General features: G+C 42.3%; 1 protein-coding gene across 1 annotated transcript in view; it reads right to left on the reverse strand.

Moving 5' to 3' along the window:
• Positions 1-26,225, reverse strand: part of LOC144723435 (gamma-aminobutyric acid type B receptor subunit 2-like) — a 162,231-nt gene that overhangs the window by 81,849 nt on the left and 54,157 nt on the right. The window contains exons 8-13 of the mRNA XM_078602198.1: positions 18,240-18,300; positions 17,541-17,621; positions 16,701-16,851; positions 15,677-15,809; positions 8,785-8,892; positions 4,074-4,196 (exon numbers count right to left, since the gene is read on the reverse strand). Coding sequence (XP_078458324.1) covers positions 4,074-4,196; positions 8,785-8,892; positions 15,677-15,809; positions 16,701-16,851; positions 17,541-17,621; positions 18,240-18,300 — 657 coding nt within the window. The remainder of the gene's footprint in view (positions 1-4,073; positions 4,197-8,784; positions 8,893-15,676; positions 15,810-16,700; positions 16,852-17,540; positions 17,622-18,239; positions 18,301-26,225) is intronic.

Raw genomic sequence — 26,225 nt, forward strand, 5'->3', positions numbered from 1 at the left:
TTAGAAATGTAATGCAACTCAGAGAGTCGACCAACACAACAGTCAACACTACACCTGGTTGATCAACGTCCTTGCAAAGATTGCTAAATTTAGCATCCATCTTCTCGGTTGAAGTTATGTCTGACAACCCCGACATGACTCTATCACCTTTTTCCCTCTGTAAATTTCACCCCCACCCTCTCGCCCGTTGCGACAGCTTCCCCCTCCTCGGATTAGCCGACACTCACCCCGACCCTCTCTGCGATTACATTTACTTGCAAATTATATCCCTAGTCCTGCCCACTTACCCTTGGTTGTACCCACCACAAACGTATATAACCCTTCGTTGTAGTAGCTCTCTCGCTACATTTCCTCCTCAGCAGTCTGCCTGCTGTTTTTATTTTTTTCACCTGAAGACGATGGCTTGTTTTGTTATCGAAACGTCGTGATTTATTAGTTTTTTTTCTATCTACGTGACTTTACCGAAACAACCAAAGAGTAGAAATTCCTGCAGTCACAAAAGCTTCAAATCAAGATTACTCATTTTCAATTAAAATTTGCTGTAAGATATCACGTTAACATAATCACAAACGCAGAAAGGGCATATAACAGTAAGTTACATATGTGCCATAAGCCTGTACAATATCCCTTTTCTGACCATAGGCTTTATTACTTTAATTGACACTGTATTATACCTTCGATAAGATAATAATCAAGGTCACATGAAAAGTAATCACTGGGGGCTTCAGACTTTATTAGCCAAAACAAGCCAAGTGACCTTGAGATGTGTGCTCAGAGGTCTCGTCAGTTCAAATGCTTGCCTGCGGCATGGCTTAAAGCATAGAGCAGCCGCTGTTTTTTTACTTTGACTGTAAAGCACACATCAGATGTTTGTTGTTGTAGCAAATTCCAAGAAGCTTTGTTGAAAGCATGGAATTGTGATGAAGCTACTTATTCCATCATGGATTTGATGATGGGTATATATCCCGAGCAACCACAAGGCACTGCAGTGCAAAATTAATTGTGATACTAAGTAACAACCAGGGGAATAGCCGCCTAATACACAGCAATTAATTGCTTCATAGCAAAAGTCCACATTGTAAAAGAAGCTCAAATGTCAGCCATAAACTGTAGACCCAAAGCAGGAAGTACCCCTGATAGAGCATTACTCGTACTGATCCGGGGTAATCAGTGTGCTCAAAATGCCAATTGCATGATTTGTTAAGGCCATCAATAAATCAATGTTTTTGGGACTTTAATTGCTTTTCTACAGTCTTCTCATTTGGAACTAATCTTGGAAATATTTCCACATCTATCCAATATTCCATGCAATGGAACCTTAATCTTGTTAACATAAACATCTATAAACCCAGCTGATTGGACATGAACAATACTTATTCATTATAGTAAAAATCCATCCAGATTAACCAAAACTAAACTAAGTATTACACACCCTGACACTTACCAAGCATAATGTACAAATTGCTGTAGTGTCATTGATATATATTGGTTCTGCTCGCAGCATCTTGCTCATCTGTGTTCGCTGCATAACTACACAAAATCAGGGACAGGACATATTTTGGAAATGGTACTTTTACATTTTCATAAAAAAATTGCATTAGAGGTTCATAATAGATTTTTGGGTTATGCTACGTACAAATATGTGTTGTTTAAGACCCTCCACAACTCGACAAAGACAAACAAATAAAATTGGTGTGTGTAAAGACATTTTAATCCTACTATTAAATCAGCTCACCGGTAAGTTTATGAACAATTCTCACAACCAAATGTAGCCACAAGATACTATTATATATTTTTTTATCTTAATGTTTGGCATATTGCTACACATTTTACATTCGACCATTATGGCAATTTTACGTGAAATATATTGCCTTAACTGCACTTTAATGTTTTTTTACAAACACCATCAATAATACTGTTCTAATAAATGAACAAAAGGTAGATATAAAGTACAGTCCACATTATGCCTGATGAAAACCGGGGTTTCATTTCATTATTAAAACTGGATAGAAGTAATTTACTGTGACAATATATATTTCCTTGAAATCAGTCTACTGGCAACACAAAGACAAGCCACATATCAACACTTAACCAACCACAGAATACCGCAAGACTCATCTTGCTGATGCCACAAGGTTTGGAAATATAATATTGGCACATTATTTACGTTGTTTTGGAGTGTTTTTTAAGTTACAATTGTTAACTTGAATATTCACAAACATATTTACCATATGCAAATAGGTCAACAGGATATTATAAATCAATCGATGCATTTTATATGGAAGGTTAAGTATCTTGTAATAATAATAAAAATATTGATTTGTAATTATGTTTTTACATTTCCTGTGCTCAGATATAATTTGATTTTGTTTGGAAAATAAATACAATAATGGGGTATTACCATCTGAAATGTGATTGTCATCAAGTCTGACAATGGATCTGCTAGTCACTTAAAGATTTGTGCTGGGAATTGGCAGAATGCTATATAACAATTTACCCAGCCCAGATCTTGCTTGAAGACATTCGTTAAAATAAAATATTTCAAAAGGTGTGAAAAACTAATTTGGCACGGACCTTATACAGTATATGCATCTATTTTTCATGCATGTGGATATATACATTAGGTATACGCAGAAGGCTAACTAATCCTATGGGGTGCAGTGGTTGTGCAGTGGTTAGCGAGTGGTATTAGAACTGGTTCTGCCATACCCCACCTTCAACAACTCACACTGACCAGCGTGGTGTGGTATGGTTTATAAATCCCCATGACCATCTTGGCATGCGAGTTTTCGTCCATTGGTGGATTTAGAATGACTGGAATTGTATCAATGTGTTTATTTAAATCATGTATGGGAACAATACTGTTTATATAAAGCCTTGACAAATTATTCATGGGCTGAGAGCTTCAGCAATTATCGCCTAAGCTTATACAACTCTGTGACACAATAGTTAGCACCACTTCCCAACAGTCACCAGCTGCTTAAGAAACAGCCAAAGTAAAATATACGCGAGCCCATAATGAGCAATACTTTTTGTAGATAGGTAGTTGTATTGAACTTTTATTACGAATCAATATATAATATAAAATTACATTATTCATTTTGCTAATTGATTAATACAAATACAGTTATACATTTTGTAATGATTGATTCTGAAGTTACAGCATAATAAATATGAGTTTTGTAATTTAAAGTCGGTCAGAAAATACATTATAGAATAAAGCAACACATTTATCCCAAAATGCAGCAATTCAATTGTGCTTACATTTTTCCACGTGGAAACAAAACACTTGCAAAAAGAGTTTATCATTTTCAACATCATAATATTTAACCTGAAATCGTTTGTCTCACAAGTCAAATTAAATTAAAGCAGAACTGGGATCACTATAGTGTTAAAGCAAATTACATTAATGGTAAATGGGAAGGGAAAACTCGTGAAAACGACTGGATTATGAGATAAGTAAATATAAGCAGAAGACAGTATAAAGAGAAGGCATCTCCAAAGACTTTGGAGGCCACTACTGGACAGGAGCAACAATTGTCCAGCGATGGGACAACAACAAATAAATGAGTCCCATTAGTAGCAAGCGGCCAGACACCGACACTGCTCTGGTGAGCATTTCATGAGCTCTTGAGAATGCGCGTTGGCCGTAAGCGAGATGGAACATTACAAGATGTTACTTTAGTTTGAACCTCAGTGACTACTGTCCAGTCACATAATGTCAACCCCTTTCAAGGCAATGTCCATCCCAGCGTAAGTCTCAACGCACCCAAATACTGGCAAAATTGTATCATTCTATTATCCACCAACTGGGCTGTGTGCATACACGGCCACAATGTCATCAATTAGTTTCAGCAATTAAAGGGCAACCACTACTACACCGCTGGTGGCCTAGTGATTGTTATTGAATACTGTGCTGTTAAAAGCAAAGGTTTGACTACAACTTGTCTAGAATTAGACAAGTTGTAGTCTGGCCCTCGCTGATTGTATAATGCCACGCAAAGATGACGCAATCATTGTGCAGGGACGCTGTGGCAAGTGGCAGGGCAGAGTGTTGGGAACACGATCCTCACCTCTCGAGGGTATATCTCCACAATGCGCTTGAGTGGGTCCAGCACCTGCCAGGAGATGAGGATCACCAAGTCGATGAGCAGCATCCCGCCCACAATTCCAAACAGCTTCTGATCCTTGATTATCTGTGTGCAATGGAGTTTAACGCACTATGCTGTAAAGTCAATACTGTAATCGCATCTGTTATAAATGGAGGAGGATAAGAGAAATCTTTCGCAAACATTCTTATAAAAATAATAATTATTATTTCAAATACAAGGAACTTAATTCAGTGGCACAGTGTGGTTGGCATGGGAAATAAATAGTAGCACGCTACCTGGGCCGCTCTGGTTTTTGGCCTTTATTGCAGTTACACTGGCTGCCTACTCAATAACTACAGTTTTCCACTGATTTTCAGTGATTAAAACACAAAATTGGTTGATGGACAGATTGGCCTTTTTTAGTCAAAAATGTATGAGTGGACACTGCCTTTCTGCCAGCTCCTGAATATGAGTAAATATAAATGTTACATTGAACAATTAAAATAAAAAAGCTAATGATTGCAATGTTCATACAATAACATACTTCATAAGTATATACAATTGTGGATACACCAAATATAAACTATTAAATAGGAGATGCCAATAAGAGATATATAAGGCACTCAGTTTCAAAATGGATCCCTGATTAAATTAACATGAAATGTTTATCTTTAAAAATAATATTAAAAGAGGGCTTTAAAGGAGAGGGATGATAATTATAAGGTGGATGTTGGAAATATGTCTCAGGTAAAGTAGAAGGAATGAAGTAGTTAACGCTTCAGCAGGGGTTACTAATATTCTTGAGAATGTCAGGAAGGCGAGAATTAGATATTTTGGGCATGTGTTGAGAAGAGACAAATAAGATGCATCGAGTAGGTATATGGACATGTCACCAGTGCAGGGCAGAATAAGTAGAGGAAGACAAAGGTTGAGATGGAAGGATGGAGTGGAATGTTACGTGAGGGTATTGGATGCGACTAGAGAAAGAAAATGTGTTAATGTGATTCGCTCTCCTCTCATCAACATGTTTAAAACATTAGCATGTTTAGAGCACATTGTTTATGTATATCCATATGTAGTGACGTAAATGGAGTCACTATGGTGGCTAGCGCCAGCTACTGTCACAAGAGTGGAGCTGTACGTCTTGAGCCTCTCTCTGGCACCAGAATGGGTATGGCATGCAAGCGGGCCCTAGGAGTTATAGTTCTGGTGATGGTCTGAGAGAGGGCAAGTGAGGACATGGCAGTCTGGGTGAACACGAGAGGGCACGTGACCGGAGCAGGGTAGCAAGGGGGCCCAAAAGGGGGCTCGAGGGACACGTGATGCTTGGACGAGATCCTTCTGGTAAGATCCAGAAGGGGGCACGGCCGAGGGCGGGGCGAGGCCATGCTCGGGAGCATAAAGGGGAAGTCCCGAGAGCGATTGCGGCTGTTCTCTGGAATCAACCCTCGGTACTACGTCTCTTCGATCTTCAGTCTTCGCTCGGCATCATGTGTCAGTCAGAATGTTACTGACTGACCCGGTTATGTAGTTAACCGTTGTGGTCTAGTTAACCAGTTGTACGTTTATGTAGTTACCCTGTTGGGGTGTGAGAATAAACGTGTTGCCTCCAAATTAAAATGTGTGCCTCCGTAGAACCCACTACACAGCAATAGGCAGAGAGAGAAAAATACTCCACCAATTACTGAGTAGTTGCCCCATGGCAAAAGTGGTTGGCTTTAGATGTATACAAGACATGTGTGACAGATATTTATTACAGGCATGGCCTTATATTTTGATAAGTACGTTTAAAAAAGGATAACTAATCCTAAATACCATAATGCCGTTTTTCAAAACAAGACTGCAATATGTGTCTGTATTACTTCAATACATTTATTGGATTATAAAAAGGGGGGGTTGAGCGATGCTGCGATGGTTGGCACATTGTACTATACATTTAGCGACATGAGTTGGATTCCCAGCCACAGCAAAGCAAATGATATCTGAACCAGTCTTGGACAGCCCCTTCAACCAAACTGCACCGACCTGTGTTGTAACTTGTAAGATATGGTCAAACAAACCTCATGACTAACACATTGTGGGAATGCCTTCATCCATCAGTAGATTTTCAAAGGGATGTAAATGATTTACTCCAATTATAACAATTTAGCATGTAGGTACTACTAACACTTATATTTCAAGTGTAGTCTTCCAGGTTAGCCTAACCTGGTGAGCTTAACCTGCAAGACTGCATGTTATAATGTACCACTTCATAATTCTACATTATTAAAGGATTCATAATGCTACAATCTTTTATATGGTAATATGAAAAAGTTTTAGTGTCTCGTTGTTCACTTTCATGTCACATGCCATTTGTAAGTACTTGTATATTATTCCCCACTTGTGTTAGAATTAAGGAAGTGATATAACTCATAGGACATTTTAATGGGATTAATGGCCTTTTGAGTGACATTTATGGTCAAACGGAGGACATTTGCTGAATTAGGATTAATTAATGAGTGAGTGACCGAAGCGAGTTCTGGCAGATGTGTGCCGTCCTGTCACACAGTGAAATAAATACAAAGTGATTTTGCTCTTCACATGCTCGCCACATAATTGGAAAGTAATGTTTATTTAAATAATTAAAACCGAAAACGTCACATGTCAATGCCCATATGTTTAGATAACATATCACAGCCTCTGGTTGATCTAAAATATCTATATATACCGTAATGTCCATGTATTTCTCACCTGGTAAAATAAAACATTTTAGTTTAGTTTTCACGATCTTCGATAAACTGGCTCCTGCCTACCTCTCCCCTCTGGTAAGTGGGGTAGCTGAAGGCGGGGTTGTAGGCAGGGGGCATACACATCAGAGCATAGAAATACTGCACTATAAAGCAATAGATTTTGCTGCACCGCCCTTTGCTAACGACATAGCCCAGCACGGTAGTTGACAGCGCCTGTGTATATGCAAGGTGGCCACTAAACCACCAAGCGCTATCCAATCTGTTTCGTGTATAGCACACTAATGAAGCTAGTGAACAGCTGCAAGTCATTTCAAGCGATGACTCTTTATACATCGCACTTCTAATTGACAAGCATATAAGCAGCTTGGTTCTGTCTATAGTCCAATGTATGCCGGTGGTGCAAAGCTTAGGGATTTCTATGACAATCCCTGCATGCATTTAGTTTGCGAGACAGCACAACGATGAATGAAGAAGCACCACAAGCACTGCCAGTTCTTCTCAATTCCCAACTCATCGCTGCGCTCAGCGACTCAGCTCAATAAGGGCTGTCAGCGACGCCGCTGCAGCACCGGGTACACACGGGATATTGCAGAGCAACCCGATAAAATTACCCAGCTACTGCAAAGCGTCTGACACGCTGGCCTGCCACCACACTGCAGGTCAACACACTTCTTTTCTGTTTATTTCTTTGATTCAACTCTGGAATCTCCTTCTATGGTCTCCTTTTTCCCAAGTTCTTAAAATCTTGCTCAATAAAAGTGCAGTTTGTTGCTGGCTGCTTGACACGTTTAGGCCTGTGGGCTTGAGCTCAGCAACTGCGAGTTAATAATAATATACTAATCTGAATGTTGAAAACATATTTGAATATACAAAATAAAAAATAATATATACATAAATTCCTATGTTAACAATTATAATCTATTGTATTTCAAGATACCTATTTACTTTGATATCATTCCAGTTGGACAACATATCAGTAAAGAGAGAAATATTCATAATTCATGTAGGCAATTAATGAAATATTTCCTCATTATGTTCCTCACTTTTGTTTTGATGGGTGCCCTTAGCTGCATGAGACATGGAAACATTGCACTAATACAAAAGATGTTTGATGTTTATGTAGTGCCATAAGAGGGGGAGGGGCTGCTGGGGGCTCTGGGATCCTAGGCAGATAAGCCCTCGGCGCCAGACGCTTGGATCCCAGGCAACCCAGACGCTTAAGCCCCTTGGCGCCACCAACGGGGGGGCTGTGTGTGCTCTGTGGGATATCTGGGGGCGCACACAACCCCACCCCGCGTTGGGGACGAGGCATAAAAGGACAGCTCCCTGGCCGATCGGGGCCAGTCGCAGCTCAAGATCCAAGACCCAAGACCAGCCAGCTTAGGACCCTGGACCCCCTCGTCCCACTTGTCCTTGTAAGGGCCGGGACGCTGTGAGGGCCAGTGGTGGGACTCTGGGACTCCCGGCTCTACGTCCTTGTAAGGGCGAGTTCCGAGGAAGCCAGAGTCCAGACCCGCACCTTGGCTCGGTCGGGTCAATTAGCCTCCCCTAGGGTAATTGTAGCCGGAGGACCCCAGAGCGTAGCCAGAGTTGTGTATCTAGGCTGTGTACCTAGGCTGTGTACCTAGGCTGTAACAGAGTATCAGGACTGTTGGAGTGTTGTATTGTAATAAAGAAGTTACCTCTACAAGTGTCTCCGGAACCCATTACATTTAGACCATATTATTAATTTATTTGGAAGTATGCATGAAGGAAATTTATGCTATATGATAAAATATGATACAAATGATAGCTTGGATACTGAGTTGATATTCAAGAAAATATTAACCACAAATACGCACGTGCAGTTTCCATGATGAACGTAGAAACTGTGAACTACTGTAATCTCCTCTTCACAATCTGTAAGTGATTCAAAACAATCTCCCCTGAAACTTCAACAGGAAATATAAAAAAAAAGTATTCACCTTTTTCTTCATCTTGACATTCTTAAAAATGGCATGAACTCTCCAAGTCTTGGCAAACATGGCCCCAAAGGCGGTGGTGTAACCCACGGCGAGCGTCCACGTGCGTAGCTGTAATAAAGAGACACGTCACCCCAACACAAGCATAACTCTACAATCACCACACACTCAGTCCCTCACAACCACCACACTCAGACCCTCACAACCACCGCTCACTCAGACCCTCACAACCACCATGCACTCAGACCCTCACAACCACCACACACTCAGACCCTCTCAACCACCACACACTCAGACCCTCACAACCACCACACACTCAGACCCTCTCAACCACCACACACTCAGACCCTCACAACAACCACACTCGGACCCTCACAACAACCACCACACACTCAGACCCTCACAACCACCACACACTCAGACCCTCACAACCACCACACTGTCAGACCCTCACAACCACCACACACTCAGACCCTCACAACCATCACACTCAGACCCTCACAACAACCACACTCGGACCCTCACAACAACCACCACACACTCAGACCCTCACAACCACCACACACTCAGACCCTCACAACAACCACACACTCAGACCCTCACAACCACCACACACTCAGACCCTCACAACCACCACACACTCAGACCCTCACAACCACCACACACTCAGACCCTCACAACCATCACACACTCAGACCCTCACAACAACCACACTCAGACCCTCATAACAACCACCACACTCAGACCCTCACAACCACCACACACTCAGACCCTCACAACCACCACACACTCAGACCCTCACAACCACCACACACTCAGACCCTCACAACCACCACCACACACTCAGACCCTCACAACAACCACACTCGGACCCTCACAACAACCACCACACACTCAGACCCTCACAACCACCACACACTCAGACCCTCACAACCACCACACTGTCAGACCCTCACAACCACCACACACTCAGACCCTCACAACCATCACACTCAGACCCTCACAACAACCACACTCGGACCCTCACAACAACCACCACACACTCAGACCCTCACAACCACCACACACTCAGACCCTCACAACCACCACACTGTCAGACCCTCACAACCACCACACACTCAGACCCTCACAACCATCACACTCAGACCCTCACAACAACCACACTCGGACCATCACAACAACCACCACACACTCAGACCCTCACAACCACCACACACTCAGACCCTCACAACAACCACACACTCAGACCCTCACAACCACCACACACTCAGACCCTCACAACCACCACACACTCAGACCCTCACAACCACCACACACTCAGACCCTCACAACCATCACACACTCAGACCCTCACAACAACCACACTCAGACCCTCATAACAACCACCACACTCAGACCCTCACAACCACCACACACTCAGACCCTCACAACCACCACACACTCAGACCCTCACAACCACCACACACTCAGACCCTCACAACAACCACACACTCAGACCCTCACAACCACCACACACTCAGACCCTCACAACCACCACACACTCAGACCCTCACAACCACCACACACTCAGACCCTCACAACCATCACACACTCAGACCCTCACAACAACCACACTCAGACCCTCATAACAACCACCACACTCAGACCCTCACAACCACCACACACTCAGACCCTCACAACCACCACACACTCAGACCCTCACAACCACCACACACTCAGACCCTCACAACCACCACCACACACTCAGACCCTCACAACAACCACACTCGGACCCTCACAACAACCACCACACACTCAGACCCTCACAACCACCACACACTCAGACCCTCACAACCATCACACTCAGACCCTCACAACAACCACACTCGGACCCTCACAACAACCACCACACACTCAGACCCTCACAACCACCACACACTCAGACCCTCACAACCATCACACTCAGACCCTCACAACAACCAAACTCGGACCCTCACAACAACCACCACACACTCAGACCCTCACAACCACCACACACTCAGACCCTCACAACCACCACACTGTCAGACCCTCACAACCACCACACACTCAGACCCTCACAACCATCACACTCAGACCCTCACAACAACCACACTCGGACCCTCACAACAACCACCACACACTCAGACCCTCACAACCACCACACACTCAGACCCTCACAACCACCACACTGTCAGACCCTCACAACCACCACACACTCAGACCCTCACAACCATCACACTCAGACCCTCACAACAACCACACTCGGACCATCACAACAACCACCACACACTCAGACCCTCACAACCACCACACACTCAGACCCTCACAACAACCACACACTCAGACCCTCACAACCACCACACACTCAGACCCTCACAACCACCACACACTCAGACCCTCACAACCACCACACACTCAGACCCTCACAACCATCACACACTCAGACCCTCACAACAACCACACTCAGACCCTCATAACAACCACCACACTCAGACCCTCACAACCACCACACACTCAGACCCTCACAACCACCACACTCAGACCCTCACAACCACCACACACTCAGACCCTCACAACCACCACACACTCAGACCCTCACAACCACCAGACACTCAGACCCTCACAACCACCACACACTCAGACCCTCTCAACCACCACACACTCAGATCCTCACAACCACCACACTCAGACCCTTACAACCATCACACTCAGACCCTCACAACCACCACACTGTCAGACCCTCACAACCACCACACACTCAGACCCTCACAACCACCACACTCAGACCCTCACAACCATCACACTCAGACCCTCACAACCACCACACTCAGACCCTCTCAACCACCACACACTCAGATCCTCACAACAACCACACTCAGACCCTCACAACCATCACACTCAGACCCTCACAACCACCACACTTGTCAGACCCTCACAACCACCACACACTCAGACCCTCACAACCACCACACACTCAGACCCTCACAACCACCACACACTCAGACCCTCACAACCATCACACTCAGACCCTCACAACCACCACACTCAGACCCTCACAACCACCACACACTCAGACCCTCACAACAACCACCACACACTCAGACCCTCACAACAACCACCACACACTCAGACCCTCACAACCACCACACACCCAGACCTTCTCAACCACCACACACTCAGATCCTCACAACCACCACGCACTCAGACCCTCACAACCACCACGCACTCAGACCCTCACAACCACCACACACTCAGACCCTCTCAACAACCACACACTCAGACCCTCTCAACCACCACACACTCAGACCCTCACAATCACCACACTCAGACCCTCATAACCATCACACACTCAGACCCTCACAACCACCACACACTCAGACCCTCACAACCACCACACACTCAGACCCTCACAACAACCACCACACACTCAGACCCTCACAACAACCACCACACACTCAGACCCTCACAACCACCACACACTCAGACCCTCACAACCACCACACACTCAGACCCTCACAACAACCACCACACACTCAGACCCTCACAACTACCACACACTCAGACCCTCACAACCACACCACACTCAGACCCTCACAACCATCACACTCAGACCCTCACAACCACCACACTCAGACCCTCTCAACCACCACACACTCAGATCCTCACAACCACCACGCACTCAGACCCTCACAACCACCACGCACTCAGACCCTCACAACCACCACACACTCAGACCCTCTCAACAACCACACACTCAGACCCTCTCAACAACCACACACTCAGACCCTCATAACCATCACACACTCAGACCCTCACAACCACCACACACTCAGACCCTCACAACCACCACACACTCAGACCCTCACAACAACCACCACACACTCAGACCCTCACAACAACCACCACACACTCAGACCCTCACAACCACCACACACTCAGACCCTCACAACCACCACACACTCAGACCCTCTCAACAACCACACACTCAGACCCTCTCAACCACCACACACTCAGACCCTCACAATCACCACACTCAGACCCTCATAACCATCACACACTCAGACCCTCACAACCACCACACACTCAGACCCTCACAACCACCACACACTCAGACCCTCACAACAACCACCACACACTCAGACCCTCACAACAACCACCACACACTCAGACCCTCACAACCACCACACACTCAGACCCTCACAACCACCACACACTCAGACCCTCACAACAACCACCACACACTCAGACCCTCACAACTACCACACACTCAGACCCTCACAACCACCACACACTCAGACCCTCACAACCACCACACTTGTCAGACCCTCACAACCACCACACACTCAGACCCTCACAACCACCACACACTCAGACCCTCACAACCACCACACACTCAGACCCTCACAACCATCACACTCAGACCATCACAACCACCACACTCAGACCCTCACAACCACCACACACTCAGACCCTCACAACAACCACCACACACTCAGACCCTCACAACAACCACCACACACTCAGACCCTCACAACCACCACACACCCAGACCTTCTCAACCACCACACACTCAGATCCTCACAACCACCACGCACTCAGACCCTCACAACCACCACGCACTCAGACCCTCACAACCACCACACACTCAGACCCTCTCAACAACCACACACTCAGACCCTCTCAACCACCACACACTCAGACCCTCACAATCACCACACTCAGACCCTCATAACCATCACACACTCAGACCCTCACAACCACCACACACTCAGACCCTCACAACCACCACACACTCAGACCCTCACAACAACCACCACACACTCAGACCCTCACAACAACCACCACACACTCAGACCCTCACAACCACCACACACTCAGACCCTCACAACCACCACACACTCAGACCCTCACAACAACCACCACACACTCAGACCCTCACAACTACCACACACTCAGACCCTCACAACCACACCACACTCAGACCCTCACAACCATCACACTCAGACCCTCACAACCACCACACTCAGACCCTCTCAACCACCACACACTCAGATCCTCACAACCACCACGCACTCAGACCCTCACAACCACCACGCACTCAGACCCTCACAACCACCACACACTCAGACCCTCTCAACAACCACACACTCAGACCCTCTCAACAACCACACACTCAGACCCTCATAACCATCACACACTCAGACCCTCACAACCACCACACACTCAGACCCTCACAACCACCACACACTCAGACCCTCACAACAACCACCACACACTCAGACCCTCACAACTACCACACACTCAGACCCTCACAACCACCACACACTCAGACCCTCACAACCACCACACAATCAGACCCTCACAACCACCACACACTCAGACCCTCACAACTACCACACACTCAGACCCTCACAACCACCACACACTCAGACCCTCACAACCACCACACAATCAGACCCTCTCAACCACCACGCACTCAGACCCTCACAACCACCACACACTCAGACCCTCACAACAACCACCACACACTCAGACCCTCACAACCACCACACAATCATAACTCTTCAACCACCACACACCCAGGCCACCCACACCCACCATCACACACTCACGAAGCCCACAACTCCATGATGTGTGTGTGCAGGTGTGGGACATGGTCGTTTAGTGGTTAGCGCGCTGCCCTACGAACCCGGTGACCTGATTTTGATTCCCGCTCACGGCCACCAACACCAGTGACGATTATCTGAACCGGTCCTGGGCCTCCCTTAGGTCGACTCAGCTTCAAATCAGTACCTGATGCAGCGTATAAACATCGCCACGAGGGAGACAAAGGTGGCTGGCCATGGTGCTGGCCACCCACCCCTTCGTGTGCCGTGCCAGCCTTCATATGTGCTCGCTAACAGCACTTCCCCCAACAGTATTTTCAGGCTATACAGTAGATCTTCATCTTTATAGGTCAGTGAGTGCTATTTCTACCTTAATAGGTGCTCGCTGATAATACTTGTTCCAAAATTCTAAAGGTATACGTGTCATCTTTGTCTTTGTGCGTGTATGCAGAGACGTTATTTAGTAATTAGGAACAATTTGTGATTTCTGCACAAACGACAGTTTGTACTGGCTTCGTTATTATCTTTTTAAATTGGAATTTTACAATTTCATTTCGAGCAGCACTTTCACAATACCAAGTGAGCATTTACTGTCATTATTTTCTGTGATAATGTTTTCCTCTATTGTATATGCAAACTGTTTGCTGAATTATAAATTGCAAGAGGTAAATTGAAAATGAATTAACATTAAAAAAATAACACACACAAAAAATCCCTGCATCATTAAAACTGCCAGTGGGTTCACATTTCAAGCAATAACTTTTCTTTTAAAGACTGTTTCGGTCTTTTGTTCCTAATTTATCCCAATTGTCCTTTTGACAAAGAGTGCATTCAGAAATGTAATGAACAGTGCAGCCCATATGGCTAACACCATAAACTCAATAAATTAATCGAAGATTTTAAAAAAGCCTTATTCAGCAAAAGGTTGACAAGGAAGCGTGGTTGCCACGGATAAATTTTAAACTAAATGAAACTAAAATAGAAGAAAACATTTACCTTTTAGTCTGATCTCAAAAGGCACCCATTGTCACAGCTGAGCAGACTTCAGTGGACAGACTGTTTCAGACCACTGGTGCTGCTGCTGATGAAAAACTCAATTTTGCTTTCCTAAGCCGAGTGGAATTTACATGGCAGCAGCTCCATACCATATGAGCTTTGGTAAGCTTGCTCCACCTAAGAATCTGGTTTAATCATAGATGGGTTCATTGATTCGAACCCAGGATCTCAATGTGCAGGCTCATTGCTCTGAACTCTGAGCCCCCCAGAATGACCACGCATGGGGGACTTACAGCGCAGATGTTCTCAAACGTTGCTGAGGACACCAAAGCCCCATCCAAGCCGAAGAGGAAGATGGTCATGTAGGAGAGCATTCCACCCAGGATGATGAGGTTGTTCATGTAGGGACTTGACATCTTTATCAGCCTGTTGACATAATGACAAACATGTTAGTTAGGTCCTAAGGACTCCCAGATTAATTTTTGCTTTTGCCTTGGCAGACACTTTTTCCTCTCTGCGTGATCTGCACCCGAGCAAATAGGTAAACAAAACCAACCACAGTAATCTAACTAAGAAAATTCAATCAATTGTGTGAGTTGATCCACTTCAAGTTTCAATGTACACTAGAAAACATACATTATATCCTTTGCAATGAGCTACAAGTATTGTCCTTATTATATGATCGATATCAGTGAGTGAAGGTAAAAAAATGAAGCATTGAAGCAGAGACAATTACCTGCAACAAAATCATGAACATATCTGAAAATATATTTCACATAATGGCAACATTATGCATTTTTTTACACTGAATTATTTCCAACAAATTATAAATTAGATACAATTTTAATTGTATTCATAACTGCTCAGATGTTTATTTGCAGCATGCTCATAGCTGCTCCTTGAAAGTGATGGATGACTCCAATATCAACTCAATGAGGCACCAACAGCTATTGAAATGCATGTCATTTGAATGCCATTCATTACTCAACAGTTTTGACGGTTAATTCAATCCATTTAAATGCGTACAGAATTATTTCACAAAATCCCCGCTATTTTTACTTTCAAGGTAATACATACCTCTGCGTAGGTGATCGCAATTGTTTTGTATAGCTCTCTGATGGGCTGTAGTGCGTGCTGTTCGGCACGATGTTCGACGTTTTGCTAACACGTCGAACATCATGCCAAGCAACACACAATACATCCAAAAACACATCAATGAGCTAAAGGCGCACATATGTAAAAAACATTTACATGCCGCAAGTGGATTGCGCGCAAAGATTCTGCAATGGAGTAGGGGTGTAAATTAGCGGTACTAACTTTTGGTTGCGGTTCTTGATGTTAAAGAAGAGGAAGGCAGAGGCCATGAACATGCCTAAGCAAGTGAGTACAGACAAGATGCTGTAGAGGGGTAGATACACCTCTCGCAGCTTTGACTGAACGATGGTCCTGTCCCACGGTGGGTCTGGACCTGACCACACAGCAATCAAACAAACATGATTAAAGATCCCCAGTCTTGCTGATATAGGCACTTTAGAACTCGTGTTCTAAAGTGTACGCAAAAATAGACAAATGTGCCTATGTGCAGTTAATAAAATTAGTTGTTTTGCTTTGATTCCTAAAAATGGTTTATCCTAAAAGTGGTTTAATATACTCTACATTGTCAGGAAATATAAATTACCAACGCAGCGGTTGGTGCTTTGCAGTCTGAACTCAGACTCCAGAGTCAAATCCCTGTTTTCTCTGACATCAGTGGTGAGTTCTAATCCGGAGCTGTACACCCCATCCCCCCCCCCATCCACCCCCTTCACCGACAGAGCTGCACTAACCAGCATGGTGAGGTTTGATCAAACACCCCTCATTGTTGGTGCTGTGTAGGGGAGGCCTTCACCCAGCCTTCCAGCAGTGGATTGGCAAGTGACGCAGTGCTATAAATACATCTTAATAGACCTGAGACCAAGTAAGTAGCCAGCCAAGATGGAGTAGGTAGGCACAGGGAGTAACAAGCAGAGGGCGAGGGGGCGAAAGAGATGGGATCTGGTGCAGTGCAAGGCACGAGATACTGCTTCATAGTGGGGTGGGGGGGGGCAACCCACCGGTGGCTATGGTCCTGGCAGTGACTGCATGTGGTCAAGAGGTTTCACTATTGGTGGCCCATACCTTGGAAACGCATGGTGCTGTTGATGAGCTCCAGAGTGTCCGGAACTGCATTGTACTCACCGACCTTTACTCTCTTAGTATCTGTGGGAGTCGCACACCACAAACCACATACCACACCACATGCACAAGTCATCATTCCTGTTAGTCTGTGGATTCTATTTACATAATTTACATGGTTATAATTGCTTATATTGTGTATAATGTATACATACGCTTGTTTCTTACATCCCGAATTGCAATTATTTCAATGCTTTGTGGTGTATGTATGCGATATAGATTGAATATTTTTTTATAAGCTTTATTTATGTGTCGTTTTTAATAAACATATCCAATTAACATATGCTAACTACAGTATGAAAAAAGCGCCTCCCAAGTGTTTAAACTGAAATAAAAATGGGTTAACTATGCCACAGCCCTTATTGGCATTCTGGGTGAAAAACTATCTACAGAGCCATCATCCATGTTAATTAGAGAAAGCCACATCATTTAAGTCACTGCACAACTGTTAATTGTTTTAGCGTCATAAAAATGGCAAAACAATAAATATATAAGTCATCAAACACATATATTTGGTACTTCGTAAAAAAAAACTTCCTTCTGGACTGACTTGTTTTGAAGTCATTTTCAACAGATATGATATCTAGCACCAAAATGTACGCTTCATCTGAAGTTGTTTTCCGTGATATGAAAAGTGCTTACTTTGAAACTGCATGAATTCTATAGTTCCTAAACGCTCTCCATTTCTGAACAGGACTTGACCCTACAAGAGATTTAACACAAAAGATACACAACATCATGTTAAACGAAGCTTTCATTGCAGTAGACGTTTGCTACAAGGTAATATTACGTCATACAAGCCAAACACTCAGAGGCTAGTAATAAAATAAAAACATAAAATTAAATCGCACAAAAAACCCCACAGCTAAAAAAAGTATGTCGAAGTGAAAAAGGCCTTTAAGAACAGATGCGCAGGATATGATTGAGCTGAGACACTTGGCAGACACCGACGTGAACATGTGGGGGGAATGTGCTCAGTAACAGGTGTATACATACGGGTGAGAACTCAAATTGCTTACATATGGGTGAAAACTCGATTTCCGCACGTGCTAAAGCCAATTTAACAGATTGCCAGGAAAAAAAACTGCACTGGAGAAGTCGATGCGAGAGAAAATCAAGGCGTGGTGGACTAGCTTCTCACCATCCAACAGAGAGAGAATGGGGCACAACCCGGCTATATTTCTGAGATGAAAAAGGCAGCTTTCGTTGACCTTGTTCATGTGTACTTCAAAGATGAGCGAAGGATCAAGAACAACACATGGCACTGCCTTCTGTTTCTATAATATAAGCTACGTTGCACAGCATTTGACAATATTCACTTGGCTGCACGAACATAAAACCAATCTTATGACAGGACTGATACCATGAAGATGTCATCTTAACAATATTCAGCCCGGACAAGTAGAGACACTCCAGTAACAAGGCTGGATAGTAAAATCACGAAAATGAGTATCTTACTGGCATTAACACAAGCAAGAACATCATTTTTCGATCGCCTTAGCAGTGCAATTCATTGTGTTATAAAGTAATATACTTTTTGCATATATGCGTCCACGTGTTCGAATTGTATTTGCCTTTAACGTACAAATTTTAAAACACTTTCCTTGAGCAATTACATCAATAGTAGAGCTTGTATTTATCCCAATGTTGGGATTTTAATAACAGAATAACATTTTAAAATACATTGATGTACATCACTTACAGATTTTGTGAGACAGGGGTAAAGAAATTTACAAGTTAAAATACCTAGAATTCAAATAGTATTTAACAGTTCATTTAAGTAGTTAAGTGATGCCCTAAATCATTACTGTAAGAGGAATGTGTGTGTGTATATGCATCACCCTTGTGCAATGTCTACACTGAAAACTGGATGCTCAATTTTTTTAAAAACAGTTCATGCATCGGCATTGTACGAGTCATCACGATAACATTCACCACACCGATATTATTATTTTTTATATCCTCATAAAAAAATTCAGAGACATTAATTCTATAATTAACAAGTCTATTTGTATTTTACACAATTATGACAATACATAATAACAATAAACTATTACTGTGTCACATTAATTTTAAAATCACGGTAAACAATAAAACCCAAGTGTAATCAAAAGAAAAAGTGCGGCTCATATATACAATTTTATAAGAAAAAATATCTAATTATCAGTGCCAAATCAGGAAAAAGAAACAAACGTTTATAACCTGTCGTGAACCAGGAATACAAAAAGCAACTATAAATAGGATTGGGCAGGACACCCCACAGGAAGGAATGATGGAGAATGGTCAAAAAAAATAATGGAGAGATGGCCAATGAATGGACAGCTTCTGAGAAGAGGGCATCCACTGAGTAGGGTGGAGTCATAAAATCAGTTCGTGCTCAGGTGCCAAGTGGATTATGATGTCGCGGCACCACGAGAACTAGCAATGGCTTGGGGAGGCCTTCATGCAGCAGTGGATTGAGCGTGGCTGATGATGATGACGATATACCAGATTTATTAAAACATCAATAAACACATTTTAATAACACTGTGGCCTTAAAATAAAAAATATAGATTAAGCGATGTTTGTGGCATTGACCGTTCTTTATAGGACATACTTTATGCGCTATGAAGGATGTTCCTTGTGCTTATGCACAACTACCATAGTAGTATCAAATAATTTGTTTCATTTTATTAAGAATATATTTAAAAATGCATTGCATCACATATGCACATCAGCATAGCCGCATCATTAATGCCTTTTTTTCACCAACGCATTCACTCACGGCATCTGTCATGAGCTTTCAAAGTTAATTACTGCTTTCAGACAATTACGCTATGCGGGCAAATTATATTATTTATGCAATAATTATTGAGCAATAAATAACACAAATACAAACTATATGAAATGTAGTAAAAATATTGACCGTATGTTGTTATTTAGCTCTATTTGCTGTGTTACTATTTTCTGGTTTCCATAAATCCATTTCCACGTAACATCGAGGATTTCATAGGGACTGAATTATCAATGACCAATAATGAAAAGGAGATGTTTACAATAGGGGTGTATTTTTTGTCATGCAGCAGTGGATGGAAAATGACTGGACATAAGATCAATGTTGTATTCCACAATTCAAGGTTCTCGATTCAAAATCGTGTTCATCTATGCCACATTCCGTCCAGAATAGTAGAGGCTTGGGTGTCCAATGTGTGCAGCCGTTATGACTGTTGTGAAACAATACAGTAGGTTATTTATGTGTTATGGTTACCATTCAGAGCACAGCTTATGCTCCAATTTAAACACGCGGCTAGTTGATCTCAGCCATGAGCATATGCAGTCGTGTATTCATCAGAATACTACTGTACAATATTTATGATCCCTTCTTTTGGACATTTGAAAGACAATTATTGAGCCTAATTCTAGATTTGAAGCTTTCGTGACTGCAATGATTCATATTCTCAGGTTTTTTCGGTAAAGTCACGTAGGTAAAAACATTAAAATTAATGAAAGTAAAATAAAACAAAACAAAATAAAATTCACGACGTTTCGGAGGCAACACAAGTCTCCGTCATCAGGTGGGACCGTCACAGCCGAATTAGCTGCACTTGATGCAGCTAATTCGGCTGTGACGGTCCCACCTTTTATTTTGTTTTGTTTTATTTTACTTTCATTAATTTTAATGTTTTTACCTACGTGACTTTACCGAAAAAACCTGAGAATATAATTATTGAGCCTGTTCTAAGTGCATCACAATTTGAACTAAGAAACGAATTTATGGTTCAGTATTTCCGTGAGTTTATTAATGACAGGAACAGAATCAAGTGGCAAAGGCATAGACATCCTTATTACTGTATTACCATATTCCACCCTCCTCTCATGTATTTTAAAGTACATGTTTTTGGGGGTGCATGTCCGATTCGGGAGGTGTTTGGGTGTGACATAATTTTCGAACTTGACAAAGAGGGCAAATTTGGGTTTCTTACTTTCTGGAGCATCTTAGAATCCAGAGAATATGATAGCTGTGAATGGTTTGACCAAATGAAGACATATGTTTCCCGAGTTCAAGGCTGCAACTACCCAATGGGGCCACTTTGCATACATTACCCTTTGTCCCATACCCTTGAAGGTATATTTATGATTCATCTGGCAGTCAAGTTTCATCCTGCTTGGTTTGTACGCATTCCCAAATTCCAATGTACTAGATGAAAACACACCCAAGAACGTTCAAATACACTGCTTCTATAAAATGTGGTATTAAAATGCCTTGAAATTTAATTAACATTGAATATCACCAACAAGTATGTAGGTTGGATTGAATAGACATAGACATTTTTTAAAATGAAATATAAGTACCAGTAGGAAATTACTAATTTCATTCATGATACTACAACAAGAATCGTTTTAAAACAATCCACTTATCATTGGTAAATTCGCATAAAATAGTTGTAAATAATGGCAGGTGTTATTTCTGTATCTGTGAATTCGTACAAGAAACGCCACAACATTTAATATTGAATTATTCATATGAACGATTTGCCAGTATGTGTTATTATCAAATAAGACTGCACACTCTTTAATTTGACATTGTATTCCTTTTAATTACAGTATATGTGTGTGAAAGTAGCTGTTGTTTTACTGCTTTACTGTGGTCTGTTTAATGATGCAGTTATTGTGCCATTATCTCGCTCTGTGTGTAAAGTATATATATTCTTGAATATATTCTGACTGCTAAAATAACAACACAGCACTGGAAATTGTAATTGGGTTTTTTCAGATTCATGCAATTATACCTCCAAATGAATGCCATAAAACAATTAAAGCACTGTCTCAATGATATATATGTGAGTATATGCCACGATTGCTCGATGATTCTAGCCTGCAGTATTCTATATATGTGTAGTGTAATAGCGCCGGCTAGTGGGCAGCAGCGGCAACTGTGGTGGACAAACAATACACAAGCCAGTAAGGGTGTGCACGGGTGTGTTGGCAGGGCAGAGGAACTAGCGCAAGGGTCACGGAGGAAGCCGTCTGGAGCAATGGCGGAGCCAGGATTTTCAGGTAGGGGGGGCAACCCCTCCAGCAATGAAAAATGATAGGAGTTGTTAGTAAGTAAGGACTTGTCCCTTGCTTTTTATTCGACGCGTGTGTGGCGATGGCACAGCCATCGATCGAGGGTCGAATTCGAACCATGTGTGATCGGCATCGTGCTCGCTGAAGGTATGCCTTCAGGGAAGTTGTGTACTGTATACGAAACTGCGCACAAGCCAGGCCACGCTGGCAGAATAAAAGGAGCTGAGAGCGGTAGCTCGAGGCTGCCGGTTCTCGGATTAGATTCGTCTCGTCGTCACTGTCATCGCGTCGCCATCATCGCTGCCATCTTTGCTCGATACTGCGCTGCCAGATAGTTTTTGGCTGTCGCAGTCAGCGCCGTTAGTGTTAGACGGCTAGTTTTGTGTATAGGCTAGGCTAAGCGACTGTAGAGAGTGTGCAGGCGAGACCATGAATGTTACTAAATAAAGAAGGTGCCTCCTACAAACCTCGTCTCCGAATCACTGATACTACATACATTAGGGACACCCCATTGAATATTAAATTACTAACCTGCATATAATGTCAAAACGAGTTGTTCTGAAGCAGTAATTATACACTATGTAACATAATTTTTGTTCCTGGGTACTAAGTGTACATTTTTTTTATTGGTTATGCTTAAAAAGTATACAAAATGGCTATTATTCCCCACAAACTTTGCTTTTGTGACAAGGAAATTATGTGAACGAAAGACACAAATGCACATGGTTTCTCACTAACACAGCCACCATTGCTCGTTTTCCTCGATGTGGCGGTGGCTCTACGATCTTACATTGACATGCTTAGCTCTCACAATACAATGGCCACCTTCGCAGCTTCGTCGTCGTGGAGTTAGCTCTCCGATTTACCCGGTATTACATTTACATGCAAATCTCATCACTAGCCCCGCCCACTTCGCTTATGACCCTTGGGCTACACCCATCTCAAACCTTTATAACATCCTGCCTCAGCAGTGCTCCCGATATTTTTTCACCTGATGATGATTGCTTGTGTCGTGATCGAAACGTCGTGATATTTTTTTTATATTAACACATATTGTGCATTCCTACTTAAATATTACTATATTTATAATCAAGAATAAATAAGATACCAAATAACGGCTGTGCTCTATCAGAAAAAAAGTATTTGTTTGAGGACAAGTTTACAACCTACCTTTATCTAAAAACATTGAACTGCAAACACATTAACGTATTATTTTTAAAAGGTTATATTGTACGTTCATAGCATACACAGAAATGTGACAAAAACAAGCACTTTGGATGAAGTACTGACGTTACAGAAAGACTAAGCCATTCACGTTTTTTTCTTGATTATAACATTTTCATAAAAAAGTGAAGAGTTCTGCATTCGCGGAATGTCCTAGTACCGCACAGATATCCAAAGCTGTGCTTATGTCAAGAAAGTCAATCGTTAAGAAAGACATGCTTGACCTCATCCGTGACATACATGAGCTAAGCAACTTAATTTTCCTCTTATTCTTACTTTGAGCAAAGCAAAAAACACCCCATAAGTCAAACATTGCACAAAGCATCAATTCATAATGCTTTCTATTTTCAATTAACAATTTTCCAGCCACCCTGCTAAGGTTATGTTTCAATAATTATTAATCATGCTACACACAGCAAGATTGCCGATGCTGAACTGATCTCAGAATCATTATTAGTTGAAAATGGACTTGGTGTAAATTAATCCAAAGAAAAAAATACCTTCAACCCTGCAAACAAAATAAATATTTAGTGTGTGTGTGTGTTTTACAATCAGTACCCAGTGCCGGATTATCCTAGTAGCAAAAGTAGCATATGCTACGGGCCCCGCACTTTCACGGGCCCCAAGCTAAATGCTTTAAAGCTATCAATTCCGGTTCAGTGATTCTGAACTTGCTCTATTACTATAGTACTATACTGCCTTCAACTTTTATCAACGACTGGGTCTTTAAGGTTAGCGATTTGTCGTATTATCTGGCTGTATAGCAAATGAAAAAATACTATTACTTCACTATGCAAGTTAAACATTTGTTTTAATATTTACGTGTTTTTTATTTAGGGCCCCTTTATAACATATGCTACAGGCCCCGTACTAGCTTAATCTGGCACCGTCAGTACCATAATGTTTTTCCCTGCACTTCTATTGACAACTTAAAGATGAAGGTTTCTGATTGGTTCACATTTAATGTGGCATAGAGCAGAGCAATGAACACCCGTAATTGGACTCCACACAACAATTACCGACATAAGCATCCTATTTTTCAGTTAATCTGGACAATGAAATGTCTGTATCCGTAGGTGATATGCACTGTTAATTTTCATTACGAAGGGCTTTTCTTTTATTTTCGCCAATGGTAAATTAATGTAGTCTGCCTCTCATTGCCCAATATCATAATGCAGCAGTTGAAACAAAAAAGAGTGGGACGATGCTGCCTGTATTGCATGACAGCATTTTTAAAAGGCTTGATCGTTCACATTATGCATCCCTTCTATGTGTTGAATTTAATTGAAATGTTGCTATTTCACAGCGACAGCACTGGTATTTGCATACATAAATCCAGCCACCAGAAACTCGTAAACATAAATATGCCGATAAAAATGTGGTAAAGAAAATGCAGTAACTGCTGGAAACCCAGAAATATGTTTGAATATGCAAATAATTCTATTTTTACTGCAAATAAATTCGTCATCTGACAAGATGGCTCATGATTTACACAGAAATAATATTTTGGAATGGCACGCTACAGATGTAAAGTTAGCATAATTACAGTATATGCACATTCAAATATTATAAGACTGTATTGGTAATCATAAAGCATTATACTTTAACACAAAAAAACTATTATATCATTACTTTTTTCAATACTATAGCAGTTCATGAACAGTAAAAATAATTAGCAAGATATATATTTTAATTAAGGTGTGGTAATAATTTTGTTAAATCTAAGATATGGAAATTTGAATCTAATTAGGCAGTTTCATAAATACATGAACAAGTCAAATTGCTGTCGTGTGTGCAGTGTCATATAGTCTCATGATTGGCCTGAGCTTAGCACTCTCATCCTCATAAATTGACTCTACTTGATGAAATTTATGGAATGTAATTTATTCGTATCGTGGTACTTTGCAATGTCTCTGGTTTCTCGATATACATGAGCCATGGATGACGATGCTGAACTGTAAATCAGATGTGGGTTCACGTCTTCTAACTGACTTCAAAAAGCAGCTGTTTATTATTTAAAATACACATGTGCAAGTATATATACAAAGTCTAACGTCCATTGTCTTTTGCTTCAAGATTGAGTGAATGGCCAAATATAGAGAACCCTAAATTAGTATTTTATCCCCTGCTGATATTGTACGTTTGCCCACTGACAAAGAAATGGTAGGTTTATTTGAAGAGTGAGAGACAAAATAACAACAACAAAAATGCAGAAAAACGCATGTCAAAAATTTTATAAATTGATTTGCATTTTAATGAGGGAAATAAATATTTGACCCCTCTGCAAAACATGACTTAGTATTTGGTGGCAAAACCCTTGTTGGCAATCACAGAGGTCAGACGTTTCTTGTAGTT

This window comes from Lampetra planeri, chromosome 1 (assembly GCF_965212315.1).
Source record: "Lampetra planeri chromosome 1, kcLamPlan1.2.h2, whole genome shotgun sequence".
Taxonomy (NCBI): Eukaryota; Metazoa; Chordata; class Hyperoartia; order Petromyzontiformes; family Petromyzontidae; genus Lampetra; species Lampetra planeri.